This window comes from Amyelois transitella, chromosome 27, assembly GCF_032362555.1.
Source record: "Amyelois transitella isolate CPQ chromosome 27, ilAmyTran1.1, whole genome shotgun sequence".
In the NCBI taxonomy this organism is placed as follows: Eukaryota; Metazoa; Arthropoda; class Insecta; order Lepidoptera; family Pyralidae; genus Amyelois; species Amyelois transitella.
The window spans coordinates 2568912-2590365 of NC_083530.1; the positions used below are offsets into that span (position 1 = coordinate 2568912).

At 38.4% G+C, this 21454-nt stretch overlaps 3 protein-coding genes across 7 annotated transcripts in view; all 3 read left to right on the forward strand.

The window, feature by feature from the left end:
• The window catches only part of LOC106142107 (heterogeneous nuclear ribonucleoprotein U-like protein 1), a 45717-nt gene that overhangs the window by 22345 nt on the left and 1918 nt on the right, over positions 1-21454 (forward strand). For 4 of the 5 annotated variants that reach the window (XM_060951984.1, XM_060951983.1, XM_060951986.1 and 1 more), the window contains 14 exons: positions 70-213; positions 1012-1141; positions 1512-1590; positions 2171-2291; positions 4121-4243; positions 6672-6800; positions 7572-7740; positions 8267-8506; positions 9279-9420; positions 10307-10506; positions 12830-12945; positions 13708-13816; positions 18192-18409; positions 19431-19535. In XM_060951984.1, coding sequence (XP_060807967.1) covers positions 70-213; positions 1012-1141; positions 1512-1590; positions 2171-2291; positions 4121-4243; positions 6672-6800; positions 7572-7740; positions 8267-8506; positions 9279-9420; positions 10307-10506; positions 12830-12945; positions 13708-13816; positions 18192-18409; positions 19431-19535 — 2025 coding nt within the window. The remainder of the gene's footprint in view (positions 1-69; positions 214-1011; positions 1142-1511; positions 1591-2170; positions 2292-4120; positions 4244-6671; positions 6801-7571; positions 7741-8266; positions 8507-9278; positions 9421-10306; positions 10507-12829; positions 12946-13707; positions 13817-18191; positions 18410-19430; positions 19536-21454) is intronic. The other variant, XM_060951985.1, reaches the window with a different exon arrangement.
• The window catches only part of LOC106140558 (coatomer subunit delta), a 38283-nt gene continuing 32444 nt past the window's right edge, over positions 15616-21454 (forward strand). The window contains exon 1 of the mRNA XM_060951990.1: positions 15616-15625. The gene's annotated coding sequence lies outside the window, so the exon portion shown is untranslated. The remainder of the gene's footprint in view (positions 15626-21454) is intronic.
• LOC132903513 (uncharacterized) lies at positions 15634-18172 on the forward strand. Its single transcript, XM_060951988.1, has 2 exons — positions 15634-17441; positions 17535-18172. The coding sequence occupies exons 1-2, from the start codon at positions 15667-15669 to the stop codon at positions 17737-17739; spliced, it is 1980 nt and encodes a 659-aa protein (XP_060807971.1). The 5' UTR covers positions 15634-15666; the 3' UTR covers positions 17740-18172.

Here is a 21454-nt window from a genome sequence, read left to right on the forward strand (position 1 = left end):
CGGCTAATTAAATTGTGCGTTGTTCTTCCGAACTTTTTTTTTAAATCATAAATTGATAAATTTGAACAGGAGAAAGAGCAACAAGAACAAGAGAGAAAAGAGCGCGAGGCGAAGGAGAGGAAAGAGAGGGGAGAAGAAGAGCCCATGGAGGAGGACAAGGAGGATGATGAGGCGGACAAGGACAAGGATAAGGAGGAGGAGGATGAGCCCAAGGTAGTTTTTGTTAGTTATAATTTATTTATTTAAAATAATGTGCCGTGTGGTTCCCGGCACCAATCCAAAAAAGAATAGGACCACTCCATCTCTTTCCCATGGATGTCGTAAAAGGCGACTAAGGGATAGGCTTACAAATTTGGAATTCTTTTTTAGGCGATGGGCTAGCAACCTGTCAATATTTGAATCTCAATTCTATCATTAAGCCAAATAGCTGAACGTGGCCATTCAGTCTTTTCAAGACTGTTGGCTCTGTCTAGCCCACAAGGGATATAGACGTGTGTATGTATGTTATTTAAAAATACAAAAAATCTTAGCTTTATATGTAGGTACAACAAACAAATTTCTGCTTTATATGTAGGTACAACAAACAAATTTCTTTCAAAGTAAATTGGAACTTACGTTTTTGTTAGTAGATTGGTTTTTAAAAAATGTTTTTGTGTCAATTGTTGAACAATTAAAATTTTTGGTACTCAATGTGGATAACAAAAAGAAGCAATTTATTATTCAGAACTATTGTTTAGATTACATAAGTTAATATCGTTAAATACAAAAAGTACATAATAATTGTATTTTGTAACAGTTTCTATTTAGCAAGAAGCCCGTTTCCCATACATACATAAAATCAAGCGTCTTTCCCGGAGGGGTAGGCAGAGACTACATCTTTCCATGACTCCCATACAACAGAAACGTATAATAGGTTTCAGAGTAACAATCTCAACATCAAAGAACAAAATTTTTGTTAATTAACTTATAGATTCTTAACCTCATAAACATTAAAAAAATTAATTATCTCAGGAGAACGGTGACAAGCCTGATGAGGAGAAAGAACCTGAAGTGAAGGAGGAGCCGATGGAGACCGATCCGGAGGCCAAAAAGACAGACACAGAAACCGAGGCTACTACCGAGGTCAAGGAGGAACCAGCTGGTAAATTATATTCTAATCTAAATCATAAAGTGTAAATAGAATGCAACTTTGTGACTGTCTACGAAGAAGTAGTAAAAGAATAAAATAAAAATACAAGAATATGTACAAAAGTAGAACAGGTAGCATGATTTCCTAAAGGGCATAATGCTGGCCTGGCTGTAAACAATACTGTAACTTAATAGTGATAGATCTGACATAATATATCTCTCTGAACAAATATATAATATAGTAACAAAAATAGCTCAGTTATCATTAAAAGAAAAGAAAAAGGTACCTTTATATCAACGAAGAATTTAAGAATATTTAAGAAGTGAAACAAGTATCAACAATAACATGTATGTTTGTGACAAAAATATGAATTTATTCCCAGATGACGAGGTGCAAGAAGTGACCGAGCAGCAAGTTCTCAAGGGCCACGTGCTCGACAAGAGAATCAAATTCGTCATCCGGTAAGTCGTCACCCTCTTCAATTTATAGTATATACTTTTACTAACTTTCGCCCGCAGTTCCGCCCTCGTTCGAATGAAAGTCCTCTTCAGGATTAAGTTAGAAGCGAAATTCTATGTTCTTCCTCCTGGCTTTAGACCTTATTGCATCCTCCCGTTTCACGTTACAATAAAAAGCGAAAACGGCGTTATTCGAGGTTTTTAGTCGGACCAAGCCAAACACATCAGAGAAACCCGTATTCAAATCGCAGCAATAGCTTTTGCGTTATGCGAGTGCGAACATACAGACAGACACATTCTGAAAATAACGTTTTGGCTTCTATTGGTCTTATATAAATAAAGAAGTAAATATATACGGGACAAATTACACAGATTGAGTTTGCCTCGAAGTAAGTTCGAGACTTGTGCTACGAGATACTAACTCTATACTATATTCGGTAATAAATACTTTACCCAAGCCAATCTGAAAATGTTCAATTCTCATCATATAGCTACCCATATTGATTTCTTGGCAATATCTTTCAAGTACAGACATCGTTCGCTTACAATTTTATTATATATATGGATGGATATGGTTTTACAGGTACACGGTGGATGAAGAATTAGACGGGTCTGAAGCCTGCCTGGTCCCGGGGTACATCCTCATAGCGCACGCGGACCTCGAACCCGGACCCCGGCGGCCGGCCGACCTCGCCGACTGTGAGGTATGTGCGCCACGTCTCTGTACTGTACGGGGTGGACGGAGACCACTCACGTCCTAAATGGAAGAACAAGATTGACCAGCTGACTTTCATCTCTGAAAATTAATAACCATAACACTGTAAGGCCACGTTTACCACCTTACGAGGTAGACAGTGCCCCGAAGAAGACTCGAAGGCCTGTTAAGTTTGGAACAAATTATGATAAGTGTTAGGTTGCTAGCCCAACGCCTAACGACCTCGCCGACTGTGAGGTATGTACACCACGTTTCTATACCTTACGGGGTAAACAGACTATAGCGACAAGACTACAAAGGCTGGATGGCTTGATAGCGTATCTAAGATTTTTTTTTTAAATATGATGATAGTTTCCTGGCTCATCTCCTTAAAGACAATCTCAAGACGATTAACCCTTTTTAGTCATTGCTAATAAATACTTACTTAAAATACTGTTGAGCATCGCAATTTTAAAATTAATATGGACAGGAAGTTGTTTATCGACAGCGCCATCTAGTTAATTTCCCTGACGTTATTAACTTTTTAGGAATGGATCATGCAACTTGGTGTGGTATAGGCCGCGTTGTAGTTCCACCGATATGCGCTAGATGGCGCTATTATGTGATTTTACCGATTGATAAGTACTGTTTTTATATACTATGCATTTCCGATTCCGATGTAAAAGAAACGTGGGGACGACAATCCCACGCTCCTTATTTTATTAAATTTAATAAATTAATTTAAGGTTAATTTTATAAACCTACCATAAAACCGAAGAAAACCTTGAAATGCATCAGGCATTTCTTCAGTGACTTGTTATTAGCCCATCATCTGAAAGAGCTTGCGTGAAGCGAAGAGATCGATACGTAGTAGTTAACACAATACGTCTCAAAGGAAGGTGCGGGAGGGACAGAGACTACATCTCAAACGATGCAAGAAGACTCGCCAACAAGCCACTTTGAACACCGAGACCAATCGTTTAGTTGGATAGCGTAATGATGGAATTGAGACACTTAGATGAGAATTTTATGTAGTATAAGTATTGTTTTCACGATTAACGTTTACCATCTTAATTGAGTTAGCCTCAAAGTAAGTTCGAAACTTGTGTTGAGAGATACTAACTCAACGATACTATATTTTATAACTATACTTATATGGATAAATACCCAGGACAATCAGAGAAAATTAGTTTATCATCATGCCCCCGCTGGGATTCGAACCCAAGACCTCCGACGTAATAGACAAGCGCAATGCCGCTACGCCACAGAGGCTGTCGAATTTTAGGACCACTCCATATTTTACCCATGGATGTCGTAAAAACCGACTAAGAGAAACTTGAGATTCTTTTCGTAGGCGATTGGTTAGCAACTTGTTAGTAGGTATTTGAATCTCAAGCAAGCTCTACACCGCAAGGGATATAGACGCGATCATATGTATATGTGATTTTGTCTGTTTTTCACGTGAAAACCACTAAACCGATTTTCATGAAAGCTTGCATACACATGCCGTGTGGTTCCCGGCAACATTACAAAAAAGAATAGGACCACTCCATCTCTTTCCCACGGATATCGTAAAAGGCGACTAAGGGATAGGCTTATACTTGGGATTCCTCTTTTAGGCGATGGGCTAGCAACCTGTCACTATTTGAATCTCAATTCTATCACTAAGCCAAACAGCTGAGCGTGGCCTATCAGTCTTTTCAAGACTGGTGGCTCTGTCTACCCCGCTAGGGATATAGACGTGATCATATGTATGTATGTATGCTTGCATACACAAAGTGTGGAGTACGGACGACATAGTGTGAGTTAGTATTTACATATATATATTTATATGTATAGGTTATCCTCATGGTGGGCATGCCCGGCGCCGGCAAGACTTACTGGGCGAAACAGCACATTGCCGCCAACCCTCAGAAGCGGTACAACATCCTCTCCACTGGCGCACTCTTCGACAGAATGAAGGTATTATTACTGCACACACACACACATACACACCCATATATATACATGACACGTTTAATGGTTGTGAGTTGAACAAAAATTAAAATCTATGGAGAATCGAGTTAAAATTTTGAATTTCAATGATCAAATTGGAATTATTTTTGATATTTGGTATTGTATTATTATGTCAAATGTCAAAAATTATTCTACCATTTCGACCACACACAGGTGTTACTATTTTTTTAAGAATTGATCGCTTATTTTGGGTCGAGTTTGTTCTCTTTAAAATTTTAACTTCTTTTATCTCCAATCGAAACTTTGTAATAGCAATTTTTTCGCGGTATAAAATGGTCGGAAATAAAATTTTGTTCAATAATTTATATCTTTGACACGTTGCGATTTTAATAATAGTATATAATAAAGTAAGATAAATAATAGGATAAGGCGCGCATGAACAGTTCACATTCAAAAGTGAATAATCATGTTTTTAATGATTATTCGCGCGAGTGATACCATTTTGTTTGTTTTGTATATGGGTATTGGATGTTACATTTACAGGTAAGTTATAAAAAAGTTGAACCTTATAAGTGTGTCATAAGGTTTAGTTTATTGACCCTCTCGCTCGCCCTACCGGGCAAGTTTTTTATATTATTTGCATAACTATAAGTTTGGAAATACTCCTTTCTCGCTGGCAAAATTAATTTCTCGCGGCAGATGCGGATGTAAATTGGATCGCGGGTCCGGCAGTTCAGAGGTTAATATATTATCATAAGTAATATATATATATATATTATAATAAGTAATTTAGTAACTACTAAAGAGTTCACTTTTAACGAAAGTTGATGTATATATCTAACGGTCTATACAGTTAGAGATTTATGTATGCAGCGAATTTTGTTAATATCGATTGTGTCTGATCAAATCTTATGTATGTATCAGAGAAGAAACTGTCTAATCGAGCACAGTACAGCCGAAACATTAGTTGGAAGCTGAAATGTTCCATACCATTTCTTGGACAGTACAGGTAAGCACTATGAAAGGATTTCCTTGATTCGTTAAAGCGAATTGTAACTTGTACGAAAACGTGAGTCAAAGCTAGTAAACAAAAAGAGATAACTGGTCTTTTTGTGGATATCCATATGTGGTGTTTGCGCCAATTAGTTATCTGTGCGCAATTACCATAGTGAAAGAAAAATCTTGCCGCCTTTTTTTGGACGCGACTGAATACACATTTTTTTATAGTGACCATAGTTTAATTTTGTCAAAAATTATAAATCAGGACTCCTCATCATGTGGCGCAATCATGTGGTAAGTGGGATAGTGTGGAATTCTACAGTGGTGTGTGGGTACGGTTACCACAGAGTTAATATAGAATAGAAATGCTCTATGCTTGAAGACTTGGCGGAAGAATAATCTACACAGAGCTCCCTAACTTTTGACGTCGCTTGATTGTCTGTTCTTGCAATTATTGTTGGAGTTTATCTACAGTGTAATCGAACACAAAAATTGTGGAAAAAAAATATTACGGGTAGTACAAAAATGACGTGTTTTGTTGTGAAATGTGAAGTATATTTGGTCTATGTGTCTAGGCTAACTAGACGATTCGGAAAGGTACCTCTGTTATACACCTTAGCTGTATGGTTGGCCTAAATTACCACAATTCAGTCGTCACTTGTCACACGTCACAACTGACCGAAGACCGATAGAACGAAAATGAGAGAACTGAAAAGAAGAGGATTCTCCTATTATAAATATTTTCGTTTAATTCGTCGCCGTCTACGCCAAAAGGTAAACTAATCATTAAGCTATCGTTCAAAATACGTGGTACATAATCGAGGGTAAAAAGCTAATGTCTATTATGAGACGTAATTATATAACCAAAGTTTATGTTTACAAATACCTTCATTCGCGCCTAAATCAATAATTAAATTGATATTTTTTTATATAATTTATTAACTATCCTTTGTCCCAAAAATATTCGTAACTTATTGATATCGCAACATTTCAAAGTGACACAAGAATATTCTATTTTCAAACATTATTCCATAAACACACAACACTACACACAAACTAATAAAAACCATTTTTTTCAGCTTATAAGTATTGACGGTTTGAGATGAAAGAAAAGAGGATACCAATATTGACATTGATACTAATGTTTGTACTGTATTTTCAACAGGGGGATATATGAACAACTTTTTATATAAAAAAAAAACCATTTAACCCTTAGCGGTCCGACATGACACGTACTGAGCTGAAATCTCTAAAAAACAGGAGTACCTACTACAACAATATTTATTGATACCAGTGGACGTCGGATGAAGAGGATTGTACGCCGACTAAATACGCTGGTATCATGATCACCTTATAAATAGATTAAGTTAGATGTAAGTTCGCATCGCGCCGGTTTATAGTTCGTGTTATATGTCATGTGTTACCGTCGATCCAGGTGGACTGTAAACCATTTCGAGCCACGTACGAGGGACGTTGGGACGCGATGGTGTCCAAGTGCGCTAAATGCGTGCTAAAAATGTTGGAAATGGCGAAGGGGCGACGCAGAAACTTTATACTGGACCAGGTGAGGTCTATTCCGATTTATGTCTCGGTCCGGATGGATCGCCTCATTTTTTTTTTTATTTCCTTTTTATTTTGTACCAGGTTTATGTGATTGCTGCCAGTATTATTGTGATTTATAATAATAAATAGATTTATATATCTTCATTCTTTGTTCAATTTTCAAATTAGAACATGCATGAAAAAAGAAGAATTCTTTCCTTGTGTATTTTACGGCCAAATGTCACATAAATCTGGGTTTACAGGACAATCGAGATCTATTAATAAGAATGTCTGTCTGTCAGTCTGGTTGTTGTCAATGAAGAAATGTTGTATTTGGCTATCATGCTAAGTTTTGTAGTGTTGGTATATAAATTACTGACATTTTTGGGGTATGCGTTTCTTGTTTGAGTTTCGAAATATGACAAATTTTGTTTAATTCCGCGACTTTGTACGAGAAATGCATACGCCAATTATACTGTAATTTTAATTAAAATCTACAAAAACTTAATTGATATTTGAAATACAACAGTGCATGAATCGCGCGAGCGTTTTTAAACAACCCCAAATTAATTGTAATTTAATGTCAACTCGACGCGTCCTAAGGTATGTACTAGTCCATAAGCTAGCTGTAAGTTATCACCGATGGTTTAATTCTAATAACGGCGCACCGCTAGAATTACTCGTTCATTTCACAATGATCGGTAAGAGCGGTGCGTGCCCAATGCTGGATCACTTATCAGATTGTTTTAGGCCAATATTAAACGTCAAATGTTTTGCCCCCAATGGTAAATAGACCAACGTGTACCCGTCGGCTCAGAAACGGAAGCTCCGAGAGTTCCAAGGCTACCGCCGCATCGCCGTTGTCATAGTTACCGACGAGGAAACGTACAAGGAGAGATACAAGAGTCGCGAGGAAGCCGATGGGAAGGAAGTGCCGGACGGGGCCATAGTGGACATGAAAGGTTGGTAGCGGCCGCAGGTTGGTCTGGACGCCGCACTGTCTGACGCCGTCGGATCGGAGGTGGCGCGGGGTGCGTTTGGCGTATTGTGTTGATGATGTGGTGAAGCGGTGATGATTTGGGTTTGAGGGTGGGTGGGTTTTAATTTGAAAAAATCTCGAATTACTGAATAATGAAAGAAAAAATATATATTTTATTTTCAATTATCTTTGATTTGTTCTAAATAATTAATTGAATTTAGAAAATTCTTTGCAGATTTTTCTATATATCACGGACATGAAATAAACACTTTAAATTAAATTTCGCGTGAAATTGAAAATATACTTATTTAAAAAAAAAAAACCCCACACTCGAACAAAAACACCACCGGTCCCATTCGACAAAATACGACAATTGAAACAACCGTGTCACCCCCCGTCCGAGCGGCGCGCGGCGCCAACACGATCTGTGGTGACGGCGCTACCCGACACGCAGCGCCGACGTCGACTCGGAGGCATAGAACCATCTAACTAGCAACGTTTGTTTGCAGCCAACTTCACGCTGCCGCAGAAATGCTCGTGGCTGGACGACGTGTTGTACCCGGAGCTGGACGAGGAGGAGGCGAAGAAGGTGCTGGAGGTGTTCCACAAGGAGGCGAAGGCGGCGGGCGTGGTGAAGGAGAAGGAGCGCCGCGAGAGAGCCGACGCGCCGCCGGCCAAACGGGCGCGCTCCGACGACAGGAACCGGGAGCGGGACCATCGCGGCCGGAGGGACCTAGGGCGCGATAGGGGTGAGATCTTGACACTATATCTTCCCGTGGGTATTGTTAGAGGCGATTTAGGGATTAAGCTGGATGTGGGCAGCAGCGCCACCTATTACGGTATGATAACATAGTCCAGACTCGATTGATACTGCGGTCATATTGCAACCGATCTGCTCAGTGTGGTGAGTGTGGGTAAATCCCTCCATTTCTGGGGAGGCCTTAGTTCAGCTGTGGATTATTATAGACAGTTAAGGAGAGGGAACGATTTCGAATCCCACTGTACTGTATAAATGGATCACTTACCTTTTTATCAGTTCAAAGATTCAAATGACTCATAAATCTTTGAATTTAAAAATGGCGCAGGATTAGGATAATATTGAACTAAACCGGTTTTACGCCTAAGCCGCCTTTTACGATACCCATGTTAACGTTGTAATGTAAATGTTGAACCCATCTTTTCAATTCAATTTATTTATTCCTTGGTTTGTCTTTTATATTTTTGTTTTAGTATTTTTAAGCAAATGTTTTAGCCTGTATGGCGTATACCAAGAAGGTTGCCTTCTTGGTATACGCCATAGCAACGGTTGCTATGATGCTGTTTGTTAGAGAGATGTGATAAATAATTTTTATTGTCAAAGATTCTGAATTTATTGACGTATACATATATACGTTGAATAATATAGATATTTTAAACTGATTATTTCTCCTCTTTTCTCCTTCTATCTTCTGTAGGAATAAATAACTTTTATAACTATACTTCCTGCATAGCCATATTGTAACAAACGTTTGTTTTCCACAGAGGACCGATGGGGCGGAGGAGGCGGCGGGGGTCGCTGGGGCCCGGCGCGGGGCGGGGGCGGGGCGGGCGGGGGCCGCTGGAGCCGCGAGCGGGCCGGCCCGCCGCCCATGCGCGACCGCTGGGGGCCGCCGCCGGGGCACAGGTCGGTGTTATATACCTTTACCTATATTAGGGATAGGCTTATAAAATTGCGATCCTTTTTTTAGGCGACGGGCTAGCAACCTGTCACTATTTGGATACTCTCTGCTTGCTCTCTGGATGCTCTGCCTACCCCGTAAGGGATATAGACGTGACTATATGTATGTATGTATGTGTGAACGATGTATTGATATTTCGACGAAATTCTTTAATAATCTTTTTAGACTGTTGGCTCTGTCTAACCCGCAAGGGATATAGACGTGACCATATGTATGTATGTAGCTTTTTTTGAGCGAACTCGATGGACTGTCGAAGGAGCTAGTAGAGAGTTGTAGAATAGTGACGTTGTTAGGATGGTTTTATGAATTATATTGTGAGCTGGACATTTAATTCCGGATTAGGGATAATGCTTGTACAGATGGAATATACAGGCTCCAAAGTTTCCAGGAACGTGATAATATTTTTTTTAAAGTGCAAATTTTTTTTAAAACTAATTATGAAGTATTGGTCAAAGAGATAAATTTAGGATTCTTTTTTTATGTAGAAGTAGTATGTATGTAGATATACAATTGCGTTTATTAGATCGAATACTATTGCAAATATAGATGAAGCATCTGGCTTAAAACTTATGAAGACACGATTAATCGAATCAACTTCTTCGTAATTTCAAAGTTTCAGATGAGAATAAATAAAAAAATTTATTGATCATCACAAAAATATTCTGTAACACACAACCTGTTTTAACAACACAACTTGTGTTGTAGCCTAGTCTCCTTTTACGACATCCGTGGGAAAGAGATGGAGTGGTCCTATTCTTTTTTGTAACGGTGCCGGGAACCACACGGCAACACATTCACATTGTATATCTATGTTCGTGAACAATTCCACAGAGGCGGAGACTTCGGGCGGGACCGCGACGGGTTCCGCGGCGGGCGCGGCGGGGCGGGCGCGCGCGGCGAGCGCGGCCCGGCGCTGGGCCCGCGCGGCCCCGGCGGCCCGCCCGCGCACGACCGCTTCCGCGCCGACCGCCGCCCGCCCGCGCCGCCCGCCCCGCCCGGGCAGGACAAGAGGAACGCGCCTAATGCACAAGGTACTTACTTAGGCCTACCACTTTTATAACTCACATCGGTGTAGGAACTATAGTTTTAAAGTTATATACAAATACATACGGGACAAATTACACTGATCGAGTTAGCCTCGAAGTAAGTTCGAAACTTGTGTAACGAGATACTAACTCCACGATACTATATTTCATAACTAATACTTATAAAGATAAATATCCAAGACCCAGGCCAATCAGAAAAAGTTCTTTAATGCGCAAGGTACAGCTCTGCCGCTCTTATAACTCACATCGGTGTAGGAACTATAGTTATAAAGTTATTTAATTAAATACAAATACATACGGGACAAATTACACTGATCGAGTTAGCCTCGAAGTTCGAAACTTGTGTTACGAGATACTAACTCCACGATACTATATTTTATAACTAATACTTATAAAGATAAACATCCAAGACCCAGGCCAATCAGAAAAAGTTCTTTAATGCGCAAGGTACAGCTCTGCCGCTCTTATAACTCACATCGGTGTAGGAACTATAGTTATAAAGTTATTTAATTAAATACAAATACATACGGGACAAATTACACTGATCGAGTTAGCCTCGAAGTTCGAAACTTGTGTTACGAGATACTAACTCCACGATACTATATTTTATAACTAATACTTATAAAGATAAACATCCAAGACCCAGGCCAATCAGAAAAAGTTCTTTAATGCGCAAGGTACAGCTCTGCCGCTCTTATAACTCACATCGGTGTAGGAACTATAGTTATAAAGTTATTTAATTAAATACAAATACATACGGGACAAATTACAATGATCGAGTTAGCCTCGAAGTAAGTTCGAAACTTGTGTTACGAGATACAAACTCCACGATACTATATTTCATAACTAATACTTATAAAGATAAATATCCAAGACCCAGGCCAATCAGAAAAAGTTCTTTTCTCATCATGCCCTGGCCGGGATTCGAACCCGGCACCTCCGGTGTCACAGACAAGCGTACTACCGCTGCGCCACAGAGGCCGTCAAAATTCCTACAGAAGATAGAAGGAGAAAAGAGGAGAAAAATAATCAGTTAAAAATCACTATATTATTTAACATAAAATTAAGAACGTCTAACAATAAAAATTATTTTTGACATATCACTAATAAACAACGTCATGGCAACCGTTGCTATATCGTATACCAAGAAGGTTGTCTACAATCGGCATTGTTCGACGGCGCAGAATAGTACAACCGACCGCCGAATCTGGCCGAATGAAAACGTTAGTGAAATAACTAACTTATTGCTACTACATAGGATTCTAAATCACAAAACAACAGGAGTCGTGTATCTCGCTCATTACCGACTACCGCGACGGCGTGGCGCTCCTGCGAACTCCAGACATGCCGCGTACGCAATTAGCCAATAGCGAACGGTTTTGATCCCGCGTTCAAATGGCGCACTATGATTGGCGCAGATATTTTCGCGCCATGACAAAAATTGATTTCTGCGCAGGTACATCGGTGTCACTTATTAAAGTGATAGTACTGTAATGATCTATTTTATGATTTGACGGCTTCTGTGGCGCAGCGGTAGTACACTTGTCTGTGACAGCGGATGTCCCTATATCCCTTACGGAGCAGACAGTGCCAGCAGTCTTGAAAAGACCGAATGGCCAAATACAGCGATATGGCTTTATAATGGAATTGAGATTCAAATAGTGACAGGTTGCTAGCCTATCGCCTAAAAGAAGAACCATTAGTTTATAAGTCTATCGCTTAGCCGCCTTTTACGCCATCGGTGCGAACGATTTGGAGTGATGATGTGTTACACAATACTCAGTACTTATATACGTAGATGTTAGACATTCAAAGGTGCGCGTATCCGAACGCAGGATGTACCTGAGCGCCACCTACACGGACCTCTTAAAAACGATTATTGAGGATGTCAGCCATTACATAGACGCTACATGTTATTATACGATTTATACAATAAATACAAAGAGTGCATAAAAGTAGAAGTTGGAAGGGCGTACTCAATGAGGAACACTCCAATACACAATAGTAGATGATTTTGTATTTATATATGTATTTCATTATATTTTATTTATGTATTTGTTTATGTATGTCTATTATTAGTTGTGTGAGTGGAGTACACGCCTGTCACCCTTTCCATCATGTCTCCTATCTCGGGTCTGCTGGAAGAGATTTCTTTTGAAATAAGCAGAACCTTTGTAATTTTGTTTCTTGTGTTTATCAGTCTCGATGTTTTCTGTGTACATAAATTAGTAAATAAATAAATGATTCTAATTTTTTTTAAGCTTATCCCTTAGTCGCCTGCATATTAATTGTAATTGTTTGTTTGTAGGCGGCAACATGGGCGGCGGCGGCTGGCAGCGCGGCGGCTCGCAGATGGGCCGCGGCGGGAACAATAATCAGCGGGGCATGGCCGCCGCCGGCAACCGGAACATGGCGCAGGGGAAGGTGGGAGTTATATTATATGGATAATAGATAGATGGATAAATCCGTATCGATATATACATACATACATACATATAATCACGTCTATATCCATATATAGACGCAGGGGAAGGTGGGAGTTATATAAGGATAATAAATGGATGGATAAATCCATATCGATATATACATACATACATACATATAATCACGTCTATATCCCTTGCGGGGTAGACAGAGCCAATAAATAGTCTTGTAAAGACTGATAGGCCACGTTCAGCTATTTGGCTTTAAGATAGAATTGAGATTCAAATAGTGACAGGTTGCTAGCCCATCGCCTGAAAAAGAATCCCAAGTATGTAAGCCTATTCCCTTAGTCGCCTTTTACGATATCCAAGGGAAAGAGATGGAGTGGTCCCATTCTTTTTTGTATTGGTGCCGGGAACCACACGGCACATATATGTACATACATACATAAAATCACGCCTCTTTCCCATATATCGATATATATTTATTAAAATACTAAAAGACACCCAAGTGACTTGGTCCGCGTGGAATCAATCCCGCGGGAACTCCTGTGATGAAAAGTAGCCTATATGTTATTCTGACTCGTCAGCTACCTACATATCAAATTTAATCGTAATCGGTTCAGTAGTATTTGCGTGAAAACTCACAAACATTCGCATTTGTAATATTAGTTGGCATAAAATACAGTACATTTTAGTGAGTATCGCATAACACAAGTTTCTGTTACTATTGCTTGATCATAAACATATATATCAATTTCAGGACGGCAACCAAAACCAAAATTCCCAGAACCAGCAGAACCAACAGCAAGGCTGGAACCAGTGGGCCGGCGGCTGGGGCGGCTGGGGGAACTGGAACCCCAACCAGCAAGGTGAGATTCCGTTGTATTTATATTAAGTGATATGAAGTATCTGAAAGTAAAAAAAAAAAAAATTATGCGCCAATTCGTCATAAAATAATAAAAAAAAAAATGTTGACGCCGGTTGACTGGAAGAGATCCCTTTATGGGATAAGTCCGCCATTGCTAGTTATTTGTTTATTTTATAACTTTGTACTATTTTCTTGTTACTGTGTAAATTTCTATGCAATAAAGATATTACAAACAAACATATTACAAACAAAAAAAAATGTTTTATGCTGTGAAATCATTGCTTGCGCGATTTAGCATACAAGCTCTGATAGGCTAACTGGCGAATGACATTTAAGATGGCGCCGTAGACGCTTCGCTGCTATTGGTCGAGCGCGTCGTACTGTCACTGCGATTGGTTTGATGGCGAGTGACCTTTGTGAAGTTTCTACAGATTATCACACTTATATGATATTTCTCATCTCTCTACCCCGATACATACAACTTGGGTATTTCAAGGCAATAGTGAATAGGTATTATTTGAACTTGCATGCACCACCTAAGACCTCGTCCTAAGATGGAGGGCGAATGCACTCAAATTAAAAAAATAATAATAATATATGACGAAGTAGGTTTGTTTGTTCGTATTTAATGATATTTCTCATACATAGTATAGTGTGGAATACGCGAAAAGAAATGCGGTAGTTTTATTACGGACGAAGGCTGGTTGCACCCAAAGATGTGACAAAAATGTGCAAGGAGAAAATGTAGGAAAGTGGACCTAAGGCCCCGAAGATCAGAACTGGGAATATCCTGAAATGACAGAGAGAGAGATATATATATATAACCTATAGTTTTCTCTATGAAAAGTAACCTCTGCAGAATATTGAGCAATTGATGCTATTTTGTATGGAAATTTAAAATATTAAGTGCTTTTTATGGCTCTTAACTTTTGTGTAGTGTAGTACTAAAGTTTTTCGGAAAATTAGAACTGTTTTCAAAAAGTCATCCTGTATTCAGGGGCCGAAACAGGTCAGTAAAGTCAGTAAAAGTCAGTATATTTGGACCTGGTCAGTAAAAGTCAGTATTTTTGAAAATCGGTCAGTATTGTCAGTATTTTTCGATTTGCCCAGTGATGACTGATGATATCTGAGGGCTGCTTTGCACTTTGCATGCTCTATATACACTGGGCACAAAATTTTTTGTTCCAAGTGTATGTGGATGATCTACATAGTATATATAGCTGACTTAAAAAAAATACTTACTAATATTTTTTTTAAAATCAGTATTACTTTGTTCTAATTTTGTGTAATTTAACTCATGCATGTTTGTTACAGCTTCATACTGGTGATTTGTTAATGTGTGTACCTTGCCTGTGTGTGTGCTTTAATTTATCACTAACAAAATAATAGACTCTATCTCTATACATATCAAAACAAGTAATTATGGGTAAGTGCAAATTTAATGAAGACTGGCTTAAAAAAAAAGATAAAAATGGACATATTGTGTGTGAGTGGGGAAAAAAAGAGGACAGTGATACAGGTTTTTTTTGTTTTGTGTGTCTTAAAAAGTTTTCGATTGCTTGGGGCTTTGAAGCTATCGAACAACACGCATCAACACAAAAACACAAGGAACAGTGTAAAGTAAAGTTGACAGCATCTCAATTGCATATGACAAGTTTGCGACCCAATGAAAAACCCATCGAAGAACAACCAAGTACTTCTAAACCTGAAAATAGCCAAAGAAGTTGTGTACAATTATATAGTGTCAAAGATGGGGTCACAAGAGCAGAAATTTTGTGGGCTATGAAAATGGTGGTCTCTGATTTTCCAATAGAGCCCTCATGCGATTCTATAAAGGAACTATTTTCAGCTATGTTTCCAAATTCACTACCATCAGATTTTTCTATGTCTACTACCAAAGCAAGATATTTAATTTGTGATGCTATAGCTCCATATTTTAGGCAAGAAATGATGAAGGACTACAAAGACTCCTATTTTTCGCTATGTTTCGATGAAACCTGCAATGCAGCATCAAAAAAGGAGCTTCAGGTGGCCATAAAATATTGGTCTCCGATTAAAGAAATGATAATAACGACACATTTAGAAACTTTCTTCATTGGTAAAGCTACCGCCGAGGATATTTATTCTAAGCTGAATGAAGCAATGGACAACGCTCAACTATCCCGCAAAAGGCTTCTGATGCTAGGCTGTGACGGGCCCAATGTGAATAAAGCGGTTACAAGATTGATGAACGATTCTTTAATTCTGTTGGGCAGACGGAAATTAGCTGATATAGGAACATGTAACATTCACACTGTACACAATGCCTTTCTTAAGGCTTTGATGAAGTTTGGTGAAAGCGTATCTGACTTTATATTTCAAATTCACAACTTTTTCGATGGTTGGCCTGCTCGCTGGGAAGAATATGAAATTATTCAAGACAAGTTAAATTTGCCAAACCATCGCTTCATTAAGCACGTTTCTTCACGTTGGCTCACTATGGGGCCTGCTGCTGAACGCGTTTTAGAGCAATGGCCTGCAATAATTGAGTATTTCACTAAACATCTACCTAAAAAACAGACTAATACATCCCAAAACTTTAAAAACATCTATGACTTCATCAATCAAAAGCTAGCAAAAGCAGAAATAATGTTTGTAGTGTCCAGTGTAAAGATGTTCGTGAAAGTCACTGGTTTCTTCCAGCGTGAAGAGCCATTGGTTCACATGATTCATGAAGAATTAAAGAAACTCGTGAGAACCATTTTTAATCGGTTTTGTGTAAAAAGCGCGCCTACGTCAGTTGAAGGTCTAAATGAAAAATATTACGTTCCTCTTCAAGATATTGTGCTAGAAGATTCAATCAGAGAATTATTGGAGACCGCTCAAGAACGTGATAGAGTAACATTTTTACACAAAGTAAAAAATCATTACGTCGCCGCTTGCAAACATCTGCTAACAAAAACGTCAATGGATTATTCTTTAATAAAATACTTGGCAATATTGAACCCTAAAAAACAAAATTCAGAAACGTGTCATAAAGACTTTTTAAAAATTGCAAACACTTTGCCGGTTGCGTTTGAAGAAACGGCACTAACAAACGAATGTCTTTTGTTAATGCAACATCAAAAAGGAAATCAAGAAGAACAAAGGATTGAAACTTACTGGGGCAATATTTTTAAAAGGACCTTTGATAACGGAGAAAAAATGTTCCCCAACCTGGAACACATTGTAAAGGCCGCATTAGCACTGTCGCATGGCAATGCAGATGTGGAAAGGGGCTTTTCATGTTCGGGTAGAATTTTAACACCAGAAAGGGCTAACATGTGTCAGAGGACCCTTGATGCGCATTTGACAGTTAAATCGGCACTAAAAAACATGTACGAAAACAAGATTCATTTAGTCCCTTTAACACCTGAATTGATGAAATTAGCCAGAACGGCATATATAAGATATAAAACATATTGTGAAGAACAGAAGCAAAAAGAAGAAATAAAGAAGCTCGAAAAGAAAAGAAATGAGGAACTTGATAGAGAAAAAAAAGAACTTAAGAGAAAGTACGAAGAAACTAAGACGATTATTGAAGAAGGTGAGACAACGCTAAAAAAAATAAGAGAAGAAGAAAAAACTAAGAGGGAGACAATTGACAGGTAGATATAGCACGCTTTGTGATTGTTTCTAATTGGTTTGTTTGTGTTTATTTCTATGCATGATTTCGCAATGTAATTAATTATTATTTCCAGATTAATTAAAAATGCAAATGCCATGTTGAAGGGCGGAATCAAAGAAAAAGACATGGTTTCCGTAAATATGGCAAAATCTCTGCTAGAAACTGTAGTAAAGGAGAGAAAAGAAGAAGAACAACAAATACAAGAGGAAGAAAAAATACAAAAAATCGTAGATAAGAAGAAAAAAACACTTATAACAAACTTCTTTAAGAAAACTTAATTTTAAATGTTATGTTTATTTTAATGGAACTTCTCTGTACTTTTTTTCTTTCTCATAGTCATTTGATTTTAGTGTTCACTATATGTATAATTTTGCACGAATGCGCATGACTCACTTGTAATACAATAACAATTACTAACAATAAAAAAAGCTTTTTAACACAATAAAAAGGCGGTGCTGGTTGGCTATGGGGATGGTGGAGGCCAATAACTGAAAATAAGCTTTTTATTTCACACCATTCACCCGAAAAACGGTTTGGAAATGGTCAGTATTTGGTCAGTATTTTTGAATTTTTGGTCAGTAAAATCAGTATTTTCGACCATAGAACTTGTTTCGGCCCCTGTGTATTATTAAGGTCATAAGGTTTCCGACACTTAAGAAAAAGAATCACTCCATCTCTTCCCAATACATCGTACATTCAATAATTTGTAATAATTTAATTAACCACATAGCCGGATGGGGCAACTGGGGTAACTGGAACAATTGGAACAACGGGAACAGCAACTCGAACAACGGCGGCAACAACACAGCCGGCAACAACAAGGGCGGCGGTCAGCAACAACAGTCGCAGCAGCAACAACAACAACAACAACAGTGGCCGGCCAACTACACGGCGCAGCAGTGGTACCAGTGGCAGCAATGGCAACAGCAGCAACAGCAGTGGAGCGGGGTGAGTTGTGTACAGATATACAGATATCTATACTGATATTGTAAAGCTGAAGAGTTTGTTTGTTTGTTTGAGCGCGTCAATCTCAGGAATTACATCTATATAACTGACTAGCGACCCGCCCCGGCTTCGCACGGGTGCATAATTATAAATGTTATTATACATAAAAACCTTCCTCTTGAATCACTCTACCTGTTACAAAAAACCGCATCAAAATCCGTTGCGTAATTTTAAAGATTTAAGCATACAGACAAACAGACTAAAATAGCGACTTTGTTTTATACTATGTAGTGATATAATAAAGCTGAAGAGTTTGTTTGTTTGAGCGCGCTGATCTCAGGAATTACATCTGTCTATACTGATATTGTAAAGCTGAAGAGTTTGTTTGTTTGTTTGAGCGCGTCAATCTCAGGAATTACATCTATCTATACTGATATTGTAAAGCTGAAGAGTTTGTTTGTTTGAACACGCTGATCTCAGGAATTACATCTTTCTATACTAATATTATAAAGCTGAAGAGTTTGTTTGTTTGAGCGCGCTGATCTCAGGAATCACTGCACATTCAGGCAACTGGATGTGTAACCGTTTCCCTCGGCTTTATCTTATATATAAAATTCTCGCGTCACAATGTTCGTTCCCATACTCCTCCGAAGCGGCTTGACCGATTCTCATAAAATTTTGCGAGCATATTGAATAGGTCTGAGAATCGGCCGACATCTATTTTTATACTCACAAAATGCAAAACAACGTTTGCCGTGACAGCTAATTTTCAAATAAACCGCTGTGCTCCCAACAACATGTTGTTGTTATTCCTAGACGAACGTATCTTGATCAAATTAAGGACGTCCTGGTAAAGGGTCAGGTTAAATTTACCCGAAACCGCCGAGCTTGCATGAAGAGAGTTATGAATGTGGATGAAGCGAAGAAAGTATGCAGAGATCGTGGCATGTGGAAAGAGGTAATCTCTGCCTACCCTTCCGGGAAAGAGGCGTGATTTTATGTGTGTATGTATGTATGTTCCCAGTACCAGCAAGGCGCGGGCGGCGGGCAGGCGGCGGGCGGGCAGGCGGCGCAGGGCAACGCGGCGGACGCGCAGCAAGCGTGGGCGCAGTATTATCAACAGGTACAGGTATAGTACACTCTCATCGTTCTTTTTTTCATTCATCTATCTATACTAATATTATTAAAGCTGAAGAGTTTGTTCGTTTGTTTGTTTGAACGCGCTTATCTCAGGAACTCGTTCGAATTGAAAAATTATTTTTGTGTTGATTAGACCATTTATCGAGGAAGGCTTTAGGCTATATAACATAACCCTGCAACTTTTAGGGGCGAAGAAATAATGGAAAATGTAAAAAAAAACGGGGAAAATTATTCATCCTTGAGGGCTTCAATGATGCTCAAAATAATTATTCCACGCGGAAGTAGTCGCGGGCACAGCATGTTATGTATATTTTTCATCTACTTTCAAAGGTTGACCGGAAATATAGCGTTAATAGCTGGGTTGCGGCTTAAAAAGCATAACCCAACGCTTGTCGAGGCTTCTTTTGTTACTAAACATCTTCTGATTCATATCTTCCCCGTAGATATCGTAAATGCGATTAAGGTATAGCCTTAAAACTTAGGATTCTTCTTTAAGGCGATAGGCTAGCAACCTGTCACTATTTAACTAAACGTTTCCTATCAATCTTTTGGATACCGTTGGCTCTATCTACCCCGCAAGGGATATAGACGTTATTATGTATGTATACATACACTAAGCGTTCTTCTGGTAGCCTTTGTTAGGTCCAACACCATTTGATTCAATACATACCATCACGCTTGTCCCCATTGGAGTAGACAGAGACTATGGATTTTCACTTTGACTTGATAATGCGCCTAATCTCATCACTAAACTCTATAATCCTTTTCAAGTTTATCATTAACCCTTTCCATGCGGAAGCATTATTTCAATTTCGCCGTCTCTGTACGGGCGGTTTTGTATTAAGGCCCTTCTATAAAACGATGGGCGAGATACTACGTCATAACAAAACTGGTTCTACTGTACGGAAGGCGTATTATTGCGTTCTGTAATTTCTTTCGCTAGACGCGGATGGCGTATTATTTCGTTTTCAAAATTATATAGACAATTTTGGTGTTGCCATACCTTGAAACAATAACGTCTTTATAAGCAGAAATGAGCAAAATTGAATTATGATTAAGAATAATGAACATTTGCTGCAAAAATACAAAAAGAATATCATTTATTTATAAAATTACTTGCATATATATTTTTTTATAAAAAACTGAAATATGTAGTAAATTGAAATCAAATTTTTATTAATCATAATAATTTTTTGGGCAACTGGGTATGAGCAAGCATATAAGCAAATTAACACTCAGTTTTTTACATACTCATTTTACATTTTTTTATATTATTTTATCATGCTTTTAAAAAAAATATCTATGGTTATAATAAAATGTAACGAGGGTAGCTTAAAATTTTATTTATGAGGGTACAATAAGTAACTGGCTAGTTGACATATCTTGTACATTGTATCGTGTTTTTATTGGACATGGTGTTATCGGATTTGGAGAGTCATCATAACATTTCACTTTATTTTGTAAAATTCATTGCGGTATCTTAAATACTTGAGATTCTTTGACCTCGTCAAAAGTTTCGGGAGAAATTTCATTGTTTCTTCCTCGTTTTCTAGATAAAATACTTTGCGACATCTCATCATCGTCGATAAAATTTGGTTGCGAATATGGTTCATGCTCGTCAATTTGAGTCTCATCTGAAGATTTATCTTTAAAAATATTATCGTCGAGGTAAAACACATTATTAAGAATTATAAGTAATAAACTTACCATTTATATTATTCTCCTTTTATTAGACTTTTTATATAAAAAGCTTACAACACTATCGGCGTAAACTATGCACTCGTATCTACATAATAATAAGTAAGTATTTTTCCACCGTTTCACGTAAGGTTGTTGAGTTTATAACTACAGTACAGGGGAACCAACTTTCATATTGGTCTAATCGTTTAACACAAGGAATTGTTTTGG